This window comes from Diadema antillarum, unplaced genomic scaffold (genome assembly GCF_040938485.1).
Source record: "Diadema antillarum isolate AM-2024a unplaced genomic scaffold, OU_Dant_1.0 scf00000015, whole genome shotgun sequence".
NCBI lineage: Eukaryota > Metazoa > Echinodermata > Echinoidea > Diadematoida > Diadematidae > Diadema > Diadema antillarum.
In genome coordinates, this window is record NW_027270904.1 from 1000612 (window position 1) to 1017150 (window position 16539).

Genomic DNA, 16539 nt, shown 5'->3' on the forward strand with positions numbered 1-16539 from the left:
TGATGCTATTTCAATGTTAAAGGACAAGTTCACCTTCATAAACATAAGGATTGAGATAGTGCAACAATATTAGTAGAACACATCAGTGAAAGTTTGAGGAAAATTGGACAATCGATGCAAAAGTTATGAATTTTTAAAATTTTTGTGTTTGAACCGCTGGATGAGGAGACTACTACAGCTTGTGAGTCATATGCGTATAACAGTATAAAGAAAATGTAAAAGAAAATTCAACATATTTTCACTTTTTTCGCATAATAAAAGAGCACTTAACTTGCCTCTTTCTAAAGGCAGGGGGAATAATATTACCCATAACATTTGTCGGTAACGAGTCAGGGGAATGTGTACTTTTTTCAAAAGATTGAATTTTGTGAAATTCTCTTTATATTTTCCTTATATTGTTGTACGCATGTGACATCTAAGTTATTCATACACTGCAGTAGTCTTCTCATCCAGCGGTTACTGCACAAAAACTTCAAAAATTCATAACTTTTGAACGGATTGTCTGATTTTCCTCAAACTTTTAATGATGTGTTCTACTAATATTGCTACATTCTCTCAAACCTTATGTTTATGAAGGTGAACTTGTCCTTTAAATATGTTTTCACAGAAACTATAGTCACCAGTGACAAACACCCCGGCATAACAATATGACGCTGAGGTGATGATGCCCTTACTTCCTCTTATCGGTTTGCACGCACACAAATTTATCATTAAAGCTAGAAAAGTAATCGGAGAGAGCAGACCTCTGCCAATCACATATTATATTTGCCGAAAACGACCTTATTTCGCAATGACAAAGAGTTCTTCAAAGAAAGAAATATCCTGGATCCAGAATGCGATCCGGATCACTACCAAAGTTTAATCATCTCTTCCTTTTGACATTATCAACTTTCCTGAAAATTTAATCCAAAATGGTTCATAACTTTGAGTTGTTTGCCAGCAGTGTAACAACAAACAAAGCAGCAAACCAAAGAGGTAAATGCATAACCTCCTTTGCTTATTTAGATATCCAGTTTTAGCAGATGATTAACCAAACTACAAAGCCTTCTAATCTTTAAAGTCTGTATTTTGAGGTTGTTTTAACGAAGTAATCTTTGATGGGAAAAAAATAACTATAGAAATTTATGTAATGACGTGAATACTAGTGAAAGTTTGTTTGCGGGTAAATGTGAAACCTATTAGGCGATGGCGTCAACAATTAATCTGATTTGGTCTTGTGTTTGCATTTAAATCATTTTGTGAAAACATGACTATAGTTCAGCCCCGTAACTTCTTTTTTTAATCGTATCTTCGAATCTGATGAAACTTCCATTCATTCTATTCTGTTGTTGTTGTTTTTTTTCTTTCACTCTTATTCCTAAAATCAAAGTTGAGTTGAACCTTAACGGTATACACGCTTGAGAGAAGCTGAATAATTTTTCTTTTTTTTTTCTTTCTTTTACCGTTCTGCCAAGACCGCTCCGTTATGGGACTTTTTATAACCAATTCGTCATGTTTGCAGACGAAGTGCCTGTCATATAGCGGGGGGGGGGGGGGGGGGGACGAGGGGAGGTAAATTTGCTCAAGTAATAACGGTTTTCACCTTTTTTTCCCATTGTATGTCGCTGAAAGCAATCTCATTACCCTTTGGAGAATTTATTCTCCATTAAAGCACCCTCTACGTGCCGTTGTCTGACAAAATTGTGGACTCTCCAAAGCATCTCTGTTTGTAGCAGAACGAAATATCAAACGACCATGACGACGGTGCTCCAAATAAGTCCACCCCCCCCCCCCCCACATCAGAGTTCTCTGTCACGTTAATGGCTTTATATTACCATGATTACCGAGCTTCCGTAGCAACAGCTTGAACTCTTAAAGCTGTTTGGTTATTGCCTGAATATTTTCCTACTCAACACTTTAGCTGCGATTCTTCAAGGCACATGATTCTAATTTGATCGTAAGTGAAACCTTTCATAGGAAGAATACCCGAGAGGTGTCAAATTAGCTTCTACACGTAACTTGTGTAATCTGGTTAATTCTCTCATGTATAGAACTCTCATAGACCTAATCATCAAATGGATATATATCTTTAATGTTAATCAAATGGATATGGGGATTGTCATGCTTATTGAAAATGCATTTCACCAAGCATTGATGCGTTAGCTGCGTATATGACTTGTTATCAGTTCCATGGCCTTCGACGATTTAGAATGCCTGAAATAGTATTCATACGAGCGTAAAGCGTTGTCATAAAATTTGTTGCTCAAACCTCGTTTATCTCTTTAATCTTTTATTGCAGATGTCATCTTGATCGCCGTTTCCATGGCGTACCAAGGTTCATCCGGGAGCTGAGCCACGTCTCTGGCTGCTCAATAACAAGGTTATTTTCAACACGAGTGTCGCGTAGAATATCTGCTCGGCAGAAGTCTTCGACAAAGAGGGGTTACCAAACGGGCAAAAGTTTTGCGTTGAGAAACAGGTGTATTCTACTGATACTGACTTAAGACTTGCTCTCTTAGGGGAACATTTTCGTCTTGTTCGTTGAAAGAACCGGTTTCTAAGATGTCTGCATCGGGGGAAGAGGCACCGAAGTGCAGTCGAGAGGCCAAAAAGCAGAGTATGACCCAGTCTCTCAGCGGGTCCACGAATGACCAAAGTCGACCTCCTAGCGTAGTGAGCGGCAGCGTGCAATTGGACGAAAAGAACGGACGTTCCACTAGCGGTTCGGTGTCGTCGCTCACTATCAGTGATCGGGGATCCGTGGTCGATGTCAACAAGCGCAAAGGGAGCAATGGTGATGATAACCGGAGTGGCAACCATCGAAGACCAGCGTCGGCGACATCAAGCACAAGGAGTCGACCTATCAGCGCCAGATATTCGAGTAGCAGACCGACAAGCAGCAAATCCAGAAGCCGAATGAGTTATGAAAGTGACTTCGATGACGGATCAGTCAGTAGAGTTTCCATCGACGGAGGTAATGGCAATAATGTCGGTGAGGGGGTCGGGGCAGAAAATGGTGATTCGGCCAGTGTCAGTAGCGGCGTTACCAGACCCAAAACTGGCCATGCGGCTGGCGCAAAGAGCAGGAAACCGAGAAAACCGAGGAAGCCTCGCCGACCGAGGAAGACTGCTGGTGATGATGATGTGGATGATGACGAGGACGATTTGGATGATGACGACATCTATGAAGATGAGGATGTTGATAGCTCAGAAGATGAATTGGAGGGCGATTTCTCCCACTTCGTGGTAGCCCTTCGTGCTGAGACTGAGAATCTTGCAGCGCGATTTCGCGATGGGCCAGACTCTCTGGACCCAAACGACAGTCGGCTGGAGACCGCCTCCCTTCGAGGACTCCTCCAGGATCTCACAATATCATTGCGGAAGAGTGAGACGAGGAGCAGCGAAATTTGCGGGAGCATCGGGGAGGTGCAGGAGGCCACCAAGGAGCTCAAGAAGATCCTGGCTGAAAAACTGAACTGCTCATCGGAAGCAGAGAAGAAGGAAGAGCAAGATGGTAAGACGATGACTGAAGTCGGAGTTGATATCTTTATGTTTTATTTCTACGGCTTTACTTAACAACTTGTCAAATTTTCCGTGATAATACTGCTCTTCAATTTACTCATTCGCTTTGCCCTCTCGAAAACTCATTATTACTGTCAAGAATTATCAATGACAGTGTCACTATCACCACCATTGATATAATTATTAGTTATTTATTTATTTCGTCATATTTAAACAGGGTAGTCCCCTCAGTTTCTCAACTGCTTTCCAGGGGAGCCCTGTGTATATAAGATGATAAAACACTGGAATACAGTACAATAGACTTACCATAGATACCATTAATATCAATCCAATCATCAGTTAAATTTGCGCGTCATGAATTATATCCTTACGAATGTACATTGATAACCAATGGACATATTGATGGCACCTTGGTACCAAGTTCAGTTGCATTAGTCATGGCTGCCATGGTACACAAACAGTTAAAAAGTTGATACATGTTGTCTATGGTCCTCAGATCTTCGACATGAGTCACAAAATATTAAAAACACAAACAAAAGAGCGACATTCCAAACAAACTAAACCAGGCTCTATTCTTTATTCGCTTTTAGATCACCAAGTATTTTCTGTGAATCAAAATCATACACTTGTCCATCGCAAGTATAATTATTTCAGACAGACATTCTAAACAAACACTTGCAATACAACTCTTTTCCCTTATCTTTATCAAAGGTATGAGATAACGACACCGCAGGAACTAGATTTTGGTCCACCTAAAGCATAAACTTCATTTAGGGTCCTGCAATGGCGTCTTCAATACTATTATGAGAAAAATCTACTGCAAATACGAAACAGGCGTAATCGACTGTAACACCAATTCGTCAAGTTTTATAATGACGCAGGATGTTTATCTCCAGTATCGGAAACCTTGATTGATGTTGGTGAAAAGGTGTTTAGCAAACTCCCGAAAAGATATTTACCCCATTCCCCGCAGCGAAGGTTAACTGTTGGACCCTCTGGGGGTTCAACAGTTTGTCACCAGAAAAATCAAAGCATACGAAAGGCGTTTGGAATATCACGCATCGCGAAGGTGACTTTTCATCGATCGAAAAGTCCGATAGACCATCCCCAAGCAACAAAATAGTCTTGGGTATTGTCTTGTTCAAGACTGTAGAGAGTCTTGCTTATGAACGTTCATAAAACTTTTGTTGTATATATGCTAGCTGCTTTGTACCCCCCCCCCCCCCCCTTATGCTTTATTGCACTTTTCCCTTTCAGGGGTTCACATAAAGAAGCAATCAAGTTGAAGTAAGATACGTTATTGACTTTGGTCTGTACTTTAAAAGAAAAGTGTTGATTCTACTACTTTAACGAAACACCTGGATCCAGTCTATAAGTATTCGTAAGGGGAGAGATCTGTAGAAAGCTCATACAATGGAGTCAGACCCAGGACAAAGCCTTTATTGATCGTTGATTCTACAGTGCTGATGATTGCATTGTTAAAGGCGTGTGCGATTTGCTATTGCTATCTCCCACAAACCGCGTTTAGTATAGACGCCATCAAAGACCGCGTGTAATGACGCCGAAGATAACACCGTCATGTGACTAGATCAGTAATTTTGCGTGTGTATCGATGATGTCATAAGAACTATTATACAAGAAGAAATTATGCCTAATCTCCAGGACGTTATCATTAAATTTTATTCGATTTGATAAGGACTAAAGTGGACTAACGAGGACCTTTCCCTATCTCTTGATCTCCCTCTCTCTCTCTGGTGCCACGGGAAAGGAAAAGAGATTGAAATATTCTCCCATATAATGTTTACTGCTGTAAATTTCCTATATTATGACCTGCGGAATAATTAAGTTACACTACATTGTTCATCTGATGAGGAAAGAAGGGAACAATATTACACACATTATTTTTTGATAGTACAGTACTTCCTTGTGGTTCATTTTGTAGAACTACTTAAATTCCTTTTTGGCAGCACGTATACGTATACAAAGAAGTCAATGTCAAAATGATACGCCAGCATCCAATCCGCCGTATCTGATTGCATTAGTCGATAAAGTGCGTGTACGGAAAGAGAAACCCTGGTTGTCATGGCAACTGTATTGAGAGAGGACAATCAGATTGTTTGAATTCACTGAATGTTATCTATCTTATTGCACCATGCGAATAATGCTGGATGTGAGCCAGAATTAATTTCAGTCACCTGCGCTCACCCTTCATTAATCTCTGCTTCCTATTTTCCTCCTCCGCCTCCTTCTCCTCCTTCTTCTTCTCCTCCACCACCTCCTCCCCCCCCCCCACCTCCTCCTCCTTCTCCTCCCGGTTTCTGTTTCTGTTCTTGTAGAACGGGGAGAAGGGAGGGGAGGGGATGTTTTATTGTGCTTTGCAATAAACCAATGGCACTTCACTTCATGACGAAACATAGCCTTTATAGAAATATGGCAATCTTTACAGTGACACCTGCCAGAGACTGGCAAGTTCTATGACACAAATTGCCTGTTATTTCATCTCCACAGCAACTATTCGCAGATTGCAGATGAAATAAAAACCCAGCTCTAGTGCTTCAAAATAGTTCTAAAATGTGAGTTAGGCATAATAAACAACCATTGTAAAAATCTTAATCAGGATTAGCAGTAATAAGTATTGTTAAATACACAAAATGTGAACAATAGTTATAACAAAATTATTTCTAGACCAAACCGTCTACAGTTATGTACGGTTGAATGAGAAAAACAGTGATATCTCCCTATATTTTAGGTTTCATTGCAAAATTGTTGTGTGATAGGAAGTTTTGTTATACAACTGACCTACACATGTGCATCAGATGTGATAAATCGAAAAATTTTAAAATCACTGCTCCCAAAGGTAAACTGTATCTTTAACTGTCAAATTTATAATTGCCCGAAATTAAGAAAAAGCGCTGCCCAAAAGTGGCGCCGATGTATTATTTGACTTGACACAGCTTGAGCAGCATGTAATTTTCAAATCAACTTTCTTTTCTCATTTAGTATATTTTCACTTGATTGACATATACTTTTACTTGCCGCGGGCAGGCAGGCTAGTGCTGTATATGTCGAGCCCTGTCAGAAATTTGACCCATTCTTCCTAGTCTTCCTCATAAGTATGGCAGCAAAAGTATTTGAGGATATAATTGTCATAGGATAGATTTAAAGAGGGAGAAAGGAGACCGTTATTGGTCCAGTGATTTTGCAGAGGAGCAAGGTTAATCATGGACTACAATTAGGGGTGCATAGCTTGACCAAAATAAGATTGGCGCAGTGGGGCTGCAGAGTTTTGCGAGCTGTCGTGATAGGGTTTTTGTTTTCGTCTGCACCTGCCCTCGCAAACATACACAAACACGACTACCAACGGCTTTACGGGAATGAGAGGGGAATGTACAGAATGAGCAATAGAGGGAGGTATAACATTGTGTAGATGGATGAATAGGCAGAACATTAATTTGATGAAACTTTTACCATTCTGTTTGTTCGAATTCATTTTCGTTAAAAACAATGAACTTGAATATGATACGGAATTGCAAATAAATTTTCATCAAGTACATGATATGGTTTGGATTTCTGAAGAAGGAAGTGTTCATTATTTCGATGTTACATCAAACTGTTTCTGCTATTAGTTGCTGTGAGAGAGAAAATAACACTTCCAAATCGTGTCAGAAATACGCACAATCCGTCTAATGTCATGAATGTTGCAAAGGCATTCTGCAATACTTAATTATGCTTGCAGAGTACTGGAACGCATTTCTATCTATATGCTTGACAATCAAACATGGGGGGGGGGGGGGGGCTGTAAGGCTGTTTAGAAGGATTTCGGTTGAGGCAACGAGACTGAACACCGAAGACTACCAATAAGACACCCCGAGGCTGACCTTACATCTTCGATCAATATATCGAATTCACGGTTGATCGATACAAAGCAAGCAGAGAATGGATGCCAGTGGGAGTGCAATTTCATGTCTCGTTTGTTTGTGTATCTATTTGCTTACTTGTGTGTGTGCGTTTGTTTATTTGTTTGTTTGTTTGTTTTTTCAATCTCATCAGATTGGCGATGCGGTATCGCGGAGGCCGGGAAAAAGGGGGGGGGGGGGGTTGGGCAGCAGAGGTGTTGATGAAAATAACAACAGGAATTCCTTCTTTTCCATGGTCCTGTACAACGAATGTGTTCTGTTTACAAACTACAGACACATGTTTTCCACATACACAGCAATACCTTTCTCATGCAATACCTCTTCGCATGATTTATTATACTGATTATGAGACAGTCGTGACATTATGTTATACAATACAGCTATATCAAAGCACCACATTTCGAATCATTGCCTTTCATACCAACGGTTATAATTGATACAATTTCCATGCCACTTTAATGCACGACTGACCAAACTAAATGTTGGTCAACTTCGGAGTTCCTGATTTCAAAATGAACTGCCATTCACCATATGAATTTATATAATGTTAGTCCAAACTAATGTTCAAAGGAATCTCCAAACACAGAACATTAAGTTTATGGATATATTTTGATGCAAACCATGTAAGAATAAGACATTGCTTAACTTGTGTAAAAGTTAAGTAGGAATCCCTGAATAAACATCCAGTGCCTGTACAATCCTCATGTTGATATCAGGAGCCGACGGCTGTAATGAGGATAAACTCCAAAATAAATGAACTAATGTGTAGATATGAAAGTTTTGTATTCGCCTTACGTTTGGCTTGACCATCAAGAGAGCCATGAAGCATAAAACGATGCACTGCAAAAAGTCCGGTGTTAAATATGAAACACCGAGCTGGTGTTACATTTCCGGTGCTCATTCATGGTGTTAGATTAACACCTCCGGGTGTCATTTCAAAATATAAAATTGTTTTTTGAATAGTTTCTTAGTTACTGCACTTCTTGTTAATTTTGAACTTCAACAAGACGATAAAGAATTTTCCGATAAGGTTGTATACTTGATTTTTGAAAAAAAAAATGTGTAAACACATTTACACCACAGTAACACCAGTTGGTGTGGTCTCCTATTGAAGCTGGACGGATGTTATACCATTGAAATTAACACCACCAATATCAAATCAACACCATGCGGTGTCATTATTGAATTAACCCTATAGCGCAGTGTCAAAAATATCACCAGCCACAGTGTCAAATTAACACCACGAAGTGCCAGGTGAACACTTTTTAACACCGCCACAATACATTTTTTACACCTGTGGGTGTGGTCCTCTACTGAAGCTTGATCGGTGTTAGATTTAACACCTATGGTGTTAAATCTAACACCGATATTTTTACAGTGTGCATTTGTCATGTTTGTTCTTAATTCCTTCTCTTCTGGATCTCTCACAATGTTCAATTCCGTTCTACAACCACTTACAGAGTGGCTAAGCCCACACTGCTTTATAGTGAAGAGGAGATTCAACCCGCCATAATGATGTAAAATTCTTTTTAAGAAACAAAACCTGATTCAGTACGAGTGTCTAATGATAATGGCAGTAGGCGTGTCTTCATCAGCCCGAAGTTTCAAAATAACGCGCTATCTTGCGGTTACCAAACTAGTCCGATGTCAAAATAGCGCGCTATCTGTGTAGTGAAGACGCAGATAGCGCGCTATTTGATCGGGAAAATTTCCCCCAAAATCTTGGTCTAGTTCGTCAACTAGAGCGCTAATTCGTGAAATAGCGCGCTATCTTGGGTGCGTCTCCATCAGCCCGAAATTTTCTCGATCCCTCCACGCTTCTGGTTAGCCAGCTGGCAATGGAAAGCGCATGTACAAGCAGCTAGTGATTGTGTATAGTACATTACACGCACGGTGTCTTCAAGGATCACATGTGTGTACTATAGGCCTACTAGCTGTTGTTGTCATCTTTAAAACCAGGGAGGTGATTTCTCTCACCTCCCTATTAAACTCAGTGCCGTGCATGCTAGCTGCTCTTTTGTAAACTTCTTCTTCTGGTCCACTCTACCTTAGCTGAAGATTCTTGCAGATTGTGTGCATTTTGGAATTGTTTAAACATTGCAATTCGTTAATTTCATATAAGATGCCTCACTGGACAGAAGAAAGAGTAGCGTTATTAATATCCCTTTGGAGAGAATTTGCTGTACTGCTCACCTCCCTGGTTGTAGAATCGTACATATATACGGTGATAGGAGATTTTGAGCGGGGAAATCCACTTTCGAACCGCGAGCCAGGCAGAGTGATATTGCAAAGTGCGCATGCGTCAATTTTCGGACTAAGTTCCCGAAGCAGGCTGTTCGAGCTGATGAAGACGCACATTCGCTGTATCGGGCTATTTTCTAAGACCGCAAAATGTCCCGCTAGTTTGAACTTCGGGCTGATGAAGACACGCCTAGTGTAGGCCTACATCTCAAGGCTTATCTGTAACAAAATCGATAGTTTATCGTAATGAAGTTGAGTCCTAGATCTGTTTGACCATCATGTAATGCAAGGTACTATCGATTTCGAGTCGATTCTATGATCAGCAAAAAAATTCTGCCATGATAACAGAGAATGCAAATCTTCGAATTTTTGTATGACGTGGTAACCATGGCGATTCTGTCAAGGAAAAGGTATAGGCCTATAATATATTCAAAGAGTGAAAAATCATACACTTAGTCTGCTGATATGGACCGAAAAACACCTTCGTCAACTAATCAGATATAAATAAGAACAAAGGGGATGTGAAAGCTGCATGTAGGTTGTCAAGTAAGCTGGGGGTATAACGCAACGCATGGGAGTGAACCAGAACGTGAAGATTTAAAAATAATAGTATAATAATTATAATCTCTTATTTACCCAGGGTAGACTCTTCAGTGTTGCCACTGCTCTACCAGAGGGCCCTGCTATCATTATTACCCTAGCGTTGCCAGGTACCCATTTATACACCTGGGTCGAGAGGGACATGGTGGGTGAAAACACCTCGTCCAAGGACGTAAGCACTGGGTGGGGATTCGAACTCGGGTCCTCCTATCGGGAGTCGGGAGTCTTATACACTATACCACAGCGCCCCCACCGAAAAGAATTAAAGAGGTGGGGGGGGGGGGGGAGAGAGATGGCGCTGCAAGTCACCAGCCTGGAAGAAAATGCTAAAGGTGAGTAGAACAGTAGAAACAATTCGCAGGTTTCATTCTTATTCACGTCATGCTTGCCTTCATGCTCCATACACTTCGGAATGACTCGGCAGAATAGCATCGACTTTACTGGCTGCTAAAAGGACACCTGAAAACACTGTAAGGTGTTTGTACTTTTCACCTCGATTCAACATCACGCTCCAGTGATATTACCTTCAAGAGCTAAATATAGGTTTAGCAACGAGGATAACACCTCTCTTTCTTTGTTGATTAATCTTAACAGTGGGTTGAATTATGTGTTAAAATCAGAGCAGTACACTGTATTATTTGTTTGTGTGTGTGTGTGTGTGTGTGTGTGTGTGTGTGTGTGTTTTCCGCCAATATGATTTTAGGTTAAGACGTACGTTGAACATGACGACACTTAATGCGGCATAATAACAATGTGTCATCAATGTCGGAAGAAACAGACCTGCCCGTTTTATCTTGAATTGACTGCGATCCTTATGCGGATGGTCATTAACTTTATAAACGTAGCATTTCATGTGAAACAGAAGTAAACAAATAACTGATTACAGAAGTTACAATATGCTACTTTTGTAATTGAAACTTTGCACTTTGATATATGAAATACCATCTTAAGATTACTTGAACATCAGACTATTTTTAACTTCTAAGACTTGTCCATGTAAGCACTTTTCTGATTTGTCAACGACAGAACGTCGCGAACACAGACTGCATAGGCATTTGGCCAATCAAGCCTAATCTTGCATTTGCACACTGGAATTTAGCACGATGTTAGGCCTCGCGAATGCAAATATTACAAATCGGTGACGGCATGCTAATATGTATTCAAGTGAGGCCATTCAAGATCTGAATTAGCACAGTGAGCAAAGCAAACACTTGCAAACGGTCCTTTGTAGCACGGACGATTTTAGTCTCGGCTATGCTTAGCTTTTATACCAACCCAAGACTTGTGTACTTTTTTTCCCCTTCTCCTTGACAACACACGACGCATCGTACGCCTTGTCATAGCGTCGAGGTTGCCATACACCTTTTAATTAGCTCGAAGTGAAGTGGTAGATATTACTACACACATCGCATGGAAGCGCAAGAGTGGGACTACAGGATTCTTAAATCTGTTAATTGACGCTTGTTGTGCTCCTATTTTGGCTTTCATCCTTAAGTTGCTCATGAGGAAGGTTACTTTTCAGGGACTTAAAGGAGCTGATCAAGCCGGAATATTGGTTGTAAAGGTAACTGTTGATTTTTTTATTCTGTTTTGCGAATCGAGTCAAATCTTTTTGAGAATTGTTCGCACTTGGCACCGGACATTTCTAGGCCCTGCATTAACGAAGCTGGATATTAAAGAGCTCTCACTGATGTAACTCGCAATTGAAGGGGTCGGTGCAATAAAGTGCTAACCCACACAATAGTCATTTTGAGATAATCACTGTTGAATGTTTGGAAAGTCAATACATTGTACATTAATAAAAAAAAAAGGATTGCATGCATTTTTTTTTACCATCTCATTGGTTGAATTCAAATATGATATTTTCACGGAGGTTAGAGTGAAGGGTAAGGATTACGAAAATGCACGTAACTCAATTTTGACAAAAGTGTGGGTTAGCACTATATTGCACCGACCCCTTCAATTCAAACCGGGTGTGCTAAAATGGTACAAATTACCAAACTTAAAGAATTTTCTCGTAAATATCTTCAATAGCGAAGTAAATAATGATTCTTCAAAGTCATTCTTGATATTTTACGGAGCCGTCAAAGCCTGCTCATAATTTGATATTACTCTTACTTTGAGGCAGATAAAAAGTCTAAAGTATGATATCAAGCCAAAATTTTCGAGTTTCATTGCAACCCATGCTGGCTGTTACGTTATGGTATTTTCTTGTACTGAACTTCAGGGGCATGAACAGATTAAATAAGCGTATTTCGTCTATTAGAGATACATCGAGCACTAAACAATGTGGAATTATACTTTGCCCGATTGGATAACATATGCGAAGATAAGGAAGATAATTAGGGTCCAGATAATCAAGACGGTTAAATTGGCTGTTGAACTGAATCCTGAACAGACCGGTTAATATTGCAAATAAAGCAAACAGTCTAATCTTGAATTTATTTGGGGAATACATTCTATCTCGTACAAACATTACATTTGATATAGAGGGAAAGGGTATGGCGCGGCCTAAGGGGAAATTCCATATTTTCTTAATTTTACATCATGCACAGTACATAAATCGATAGTGCCATGTATAGATTTGTTGAATTTATTGGTCCTCGGACAGATAAACCACTGAACTAGTAGAGTTCATTGAGAACCAATACTCTCAAAAACCTGAAACAAATTACACTGAACAAGGATGATGACATAGAGACTTACATATTCATATTCCAGTAATGCAACAATGTAATTCCATTACAGCTTCATCTGTGCTGTTGTTTTTTTTTTTGCATCTTTTCTTCTTTTGTTCTGCTTCCATGAGCACCCAATCATGAATTCTTATGTGAAGCTGGTAGGTCATCATCCTTGTTCACTGTGATCTGTTATGAATTTTGAAATCATTATTATTCATTATCTCAATCATGGTATATTTTGTATATTTCTGTACAACCAATATATATAAAGTTGAAATGCAAAAGTCTGATAATCACCCGGAGTTCTCCTTTAAGTAATTACAATGCGAAATTGATGTAATTACAATATTGTAGAAACGTCTCTCTGCTCAGTAACTCAACAGAAGAGAATCGCATCATTTTAATAAGTTATTTAAAAAAAATCTCATTCATGAGGCATCGGTATGAAATTTAGAACATATGACTCTCACAGCCGTTGAGATCGAGAAGGCATCGCAATATTTAACGATTCATGGTAAAATTATGAATGAATTTTAATTCAACCAATTTTCTTTTTCTCATATTTCTCCTAAAAAGGGGGAAAAGTTTGTATAGTAATGTGTAATGCAATAATTCTTATGGGTTTTACACAACGTTAAAAAAACCCTGTGACTATACTCATACAATAATTTTGATGAAATCATGTCGATCTAATGTGATAACAGAGATAACGAAAGCAAGACAAACACAATGGAAACTAGACGAAAGCGTATTTGTACTGCTGTAGGATCCAAACATAGGAGATAATTACTGCTTTTGATGTATTGCGTTTCAGACAAAGAATTTCTCCATGTAAACGCCAAGCACACCGCAGTATATAAGAAGGAATGGGAAAAAATGTAATTCCCAATGTCAATGTTCAACATTAAATATGTATGTAAATGTCGAATACTGACGTCATGTGAAAATACCTCCTCTGGAAACATGCTGTAGTTACTGAAGGGCGAAAATCTTCCTTTAATCACTTTATGACGTTCATCCGCATTTTTTCCCCAACATGTACACTGAAGGATGAAATATTCATGCTCATGTAAATTGTAAGCATCGTTCATTACAGATTTCGAAGCCAACATTCCCGCCACAACTCAATGAAGCAGATGTTGGAATCATCATATCAATGTCGCTGTCTGCTGAGAGCACAGCCTGTTTCTATCACAACAACTATTCATTCTCATGCCTGGATGCCCCGCTTCTCTGTCGTCATGGCAACGATGAATTAATACTTTCTTGCCAGTCAATAACAGTACGGAGTGCACTCGTTTCCCTTCGATTTTGCTCAACGCGAATGGAAAAGCATTTATAATTCATGACGCAAAATCAGCTTCTTATCAACTCTGAGTATTCAACATACTCATTATGGTCATAGTGCCCAAAATGAATTGAGTTTGATTAAATGTTGCTCCGTTACCATCTCCGCCCCCCCCCCCGCGCTTCGCTCCCTCCCTCCCTCTCTCTCTCTCTCTCTCTCTCTCCAACTCTTTCTCCCTCTTTTTCGTGGTATGAATGTATAGCTGCTCTTAAAATGTTACATAATCGCATTATACATAATATTATGAATGATACATGAACTTGAATAACTACACTAGATTATACGCGTATGTATATGACAAATGATGCATAAAAGAGCATGTAAGCCTATACTGCTGATATCAGGCTAGATATGGTTAGGTTAGATATGGAGATGAAAAAAAAGTATAGTTCAAGATTATAACCAAATAAATGAACATGGTGAATGTCGCGTGATATACCTATTCGATCAACCACAAATCTTGTTATGAATACACTAACACTTGTAAATCAGTTATAACATAATGTAAGTATATACCTATATATTCCATCTTGATCTATATATCACTAAATGGAGAGAGGGAGGTGAAAATAATGTGTTTATAATGCGTTTCTGTCTTGTTTGCACGATCTGATTCGGATGAGGGGTTGAATGCATCCCGGAATTCCGCGTCAACCGTGCTAGTCGTTGCTATGCCAACGAGGCTATACATCGGATTGACAAACACGTGCTAGAGTTATATCACCTGACAGATGTCACGTTTGATACACTTGTTTAAGACTTTAAGCAGCTCAGCGCAATTTGCTATAAGCTCTTCAATCAACATACACATCGAGTCCCGTAGTCATCAGCCCGATGTCCCTGATACACGCATTCATCACATCCTTGTGATAACTATGTAGATGCACTGAGAATTACTTTTAGCGCCATCCTTTGCAACAATAACAATAAAGCAAATATAGGAAAGAAGACAGAGTAACACTTTGCAAAGAGTAGACAGCCCCATCGCATGGTTGCAACGACATTACATGTAGTTCTACCACCATTAGGATAAATTTTGTTCCGAACACTATTTTCAAGCTTCCTAAAATGATAATAAGACAATACCGAAGAAGTGCCATGATGTCTTCCATTTCTTTAAGACGGATGTTTGACCCTTGATGGCAATAGATGTTGTTGGAAAACTGCATAGTTCAGATTTCGTATATATGCCAACATGCCTAGAAAAGAAAGTTAGTCAGGATTTTACCCTGGCAGCTATCGTGGGGCTCGGCCCAGCATGAAAAACATAAAACATTTATAGCATGTATTGGGATAGGAATAACTTTGAATGAATGGGTTCTCATCTGAATCTTCTCGTCTTGTGTTTTTTGCCCTTTTCTTCACAATTTATTTGCTCTTTTTTTTTTCATCTAGACTTCGTTGTCTTCTCCGTAACAATCGTTTTCTTCATCTCCCTTGCTTTTTTCTCTCTTTCTTGTATTTCTCCTTCTTCTTCGTCTTCTGTCCCTTCCTCTTCATCTTCGTCTTTTCTCCTGCTTCATTTTCTCCTTCTCCTTCATCTCTTTTCATCCCATCCTCCTCCTCCTTATTCTTCTTCCTCTTCCATCTTCATCTCTCTTCTTCTCTTTCTTTCCTTCTGGTTCTTATTCTTCTCTGTTTTTCATCTCCTCTTTGTCTTTCTCCTTCCAATCTTTCCTCTCCTGTTTTTGTATTACCTCCTCCTTCTTCTTTTCCTCCTCTTTCTTCCTCCTTTTGCGTTCCATTATGGATGCACCTGTATGATCATGACGCAGTTGCTGAAAATCGCATAATTAGTGAAAGGCGTCTCGACGTCTGCATAATCGAATACATAATGGTCTACTGCAAAGAGCTGTATCACAGATCATCGTTGTACCGTGTCATTGTCACAACGCTTCATTGATTCACTGTCCCTGGTCTACTGTCAAGGCTGTATAGGAAACAGTAGCACGCATTCAGTCGAGAAATGAATGAACCTCATTATTGCATCCAACTTTGAGGCGACCCTTAAGCACCTCTTGTTATGAGTGATTCTTTTTTTCACAAAGACATTTTATTCACTTAAACATTCAGGTACGAAATAGATATCACATACAATACAATACATGAAGACAAATAAGCCTAGAACAAAATTGACAGGCAGCTTGTTATGAGTTACCTACATTTTAGTAGAACAAGTATACTAACCCCTTAGAATGAACTTTAGAAGAGTCGCATACTATAATTGACTGAGACTCCATACATTTTACTG

The 16539-nt window shown here is 39.5% G+C and overlaps 1 protein-coding gene across 1 annotated transcript in view; it reads left to right on the top strand.

Annotated features, from left to right (window-relative positions):
• Positions 1 to 2510: 2510 nt before the first annotated feature.
• The window catches only part of LOC139724200 (uncharacterized), a 29141-nt gene continuing 15112 nt past the window's right edge, over positions 2511 to 16539 (top strand). The window contains exon 1 of the mRNA XM_071635348.1: positions 2511 to 3493. Within this exon, the coding sequence (XP_071491449.1) occupies positions 2542 to 3493 (952 nt within the window). The 5' untranslated portion in view covers positions 2511 to 2541. The remainder of the gene's footprint in view (positions 3494 to 16539) is intronic.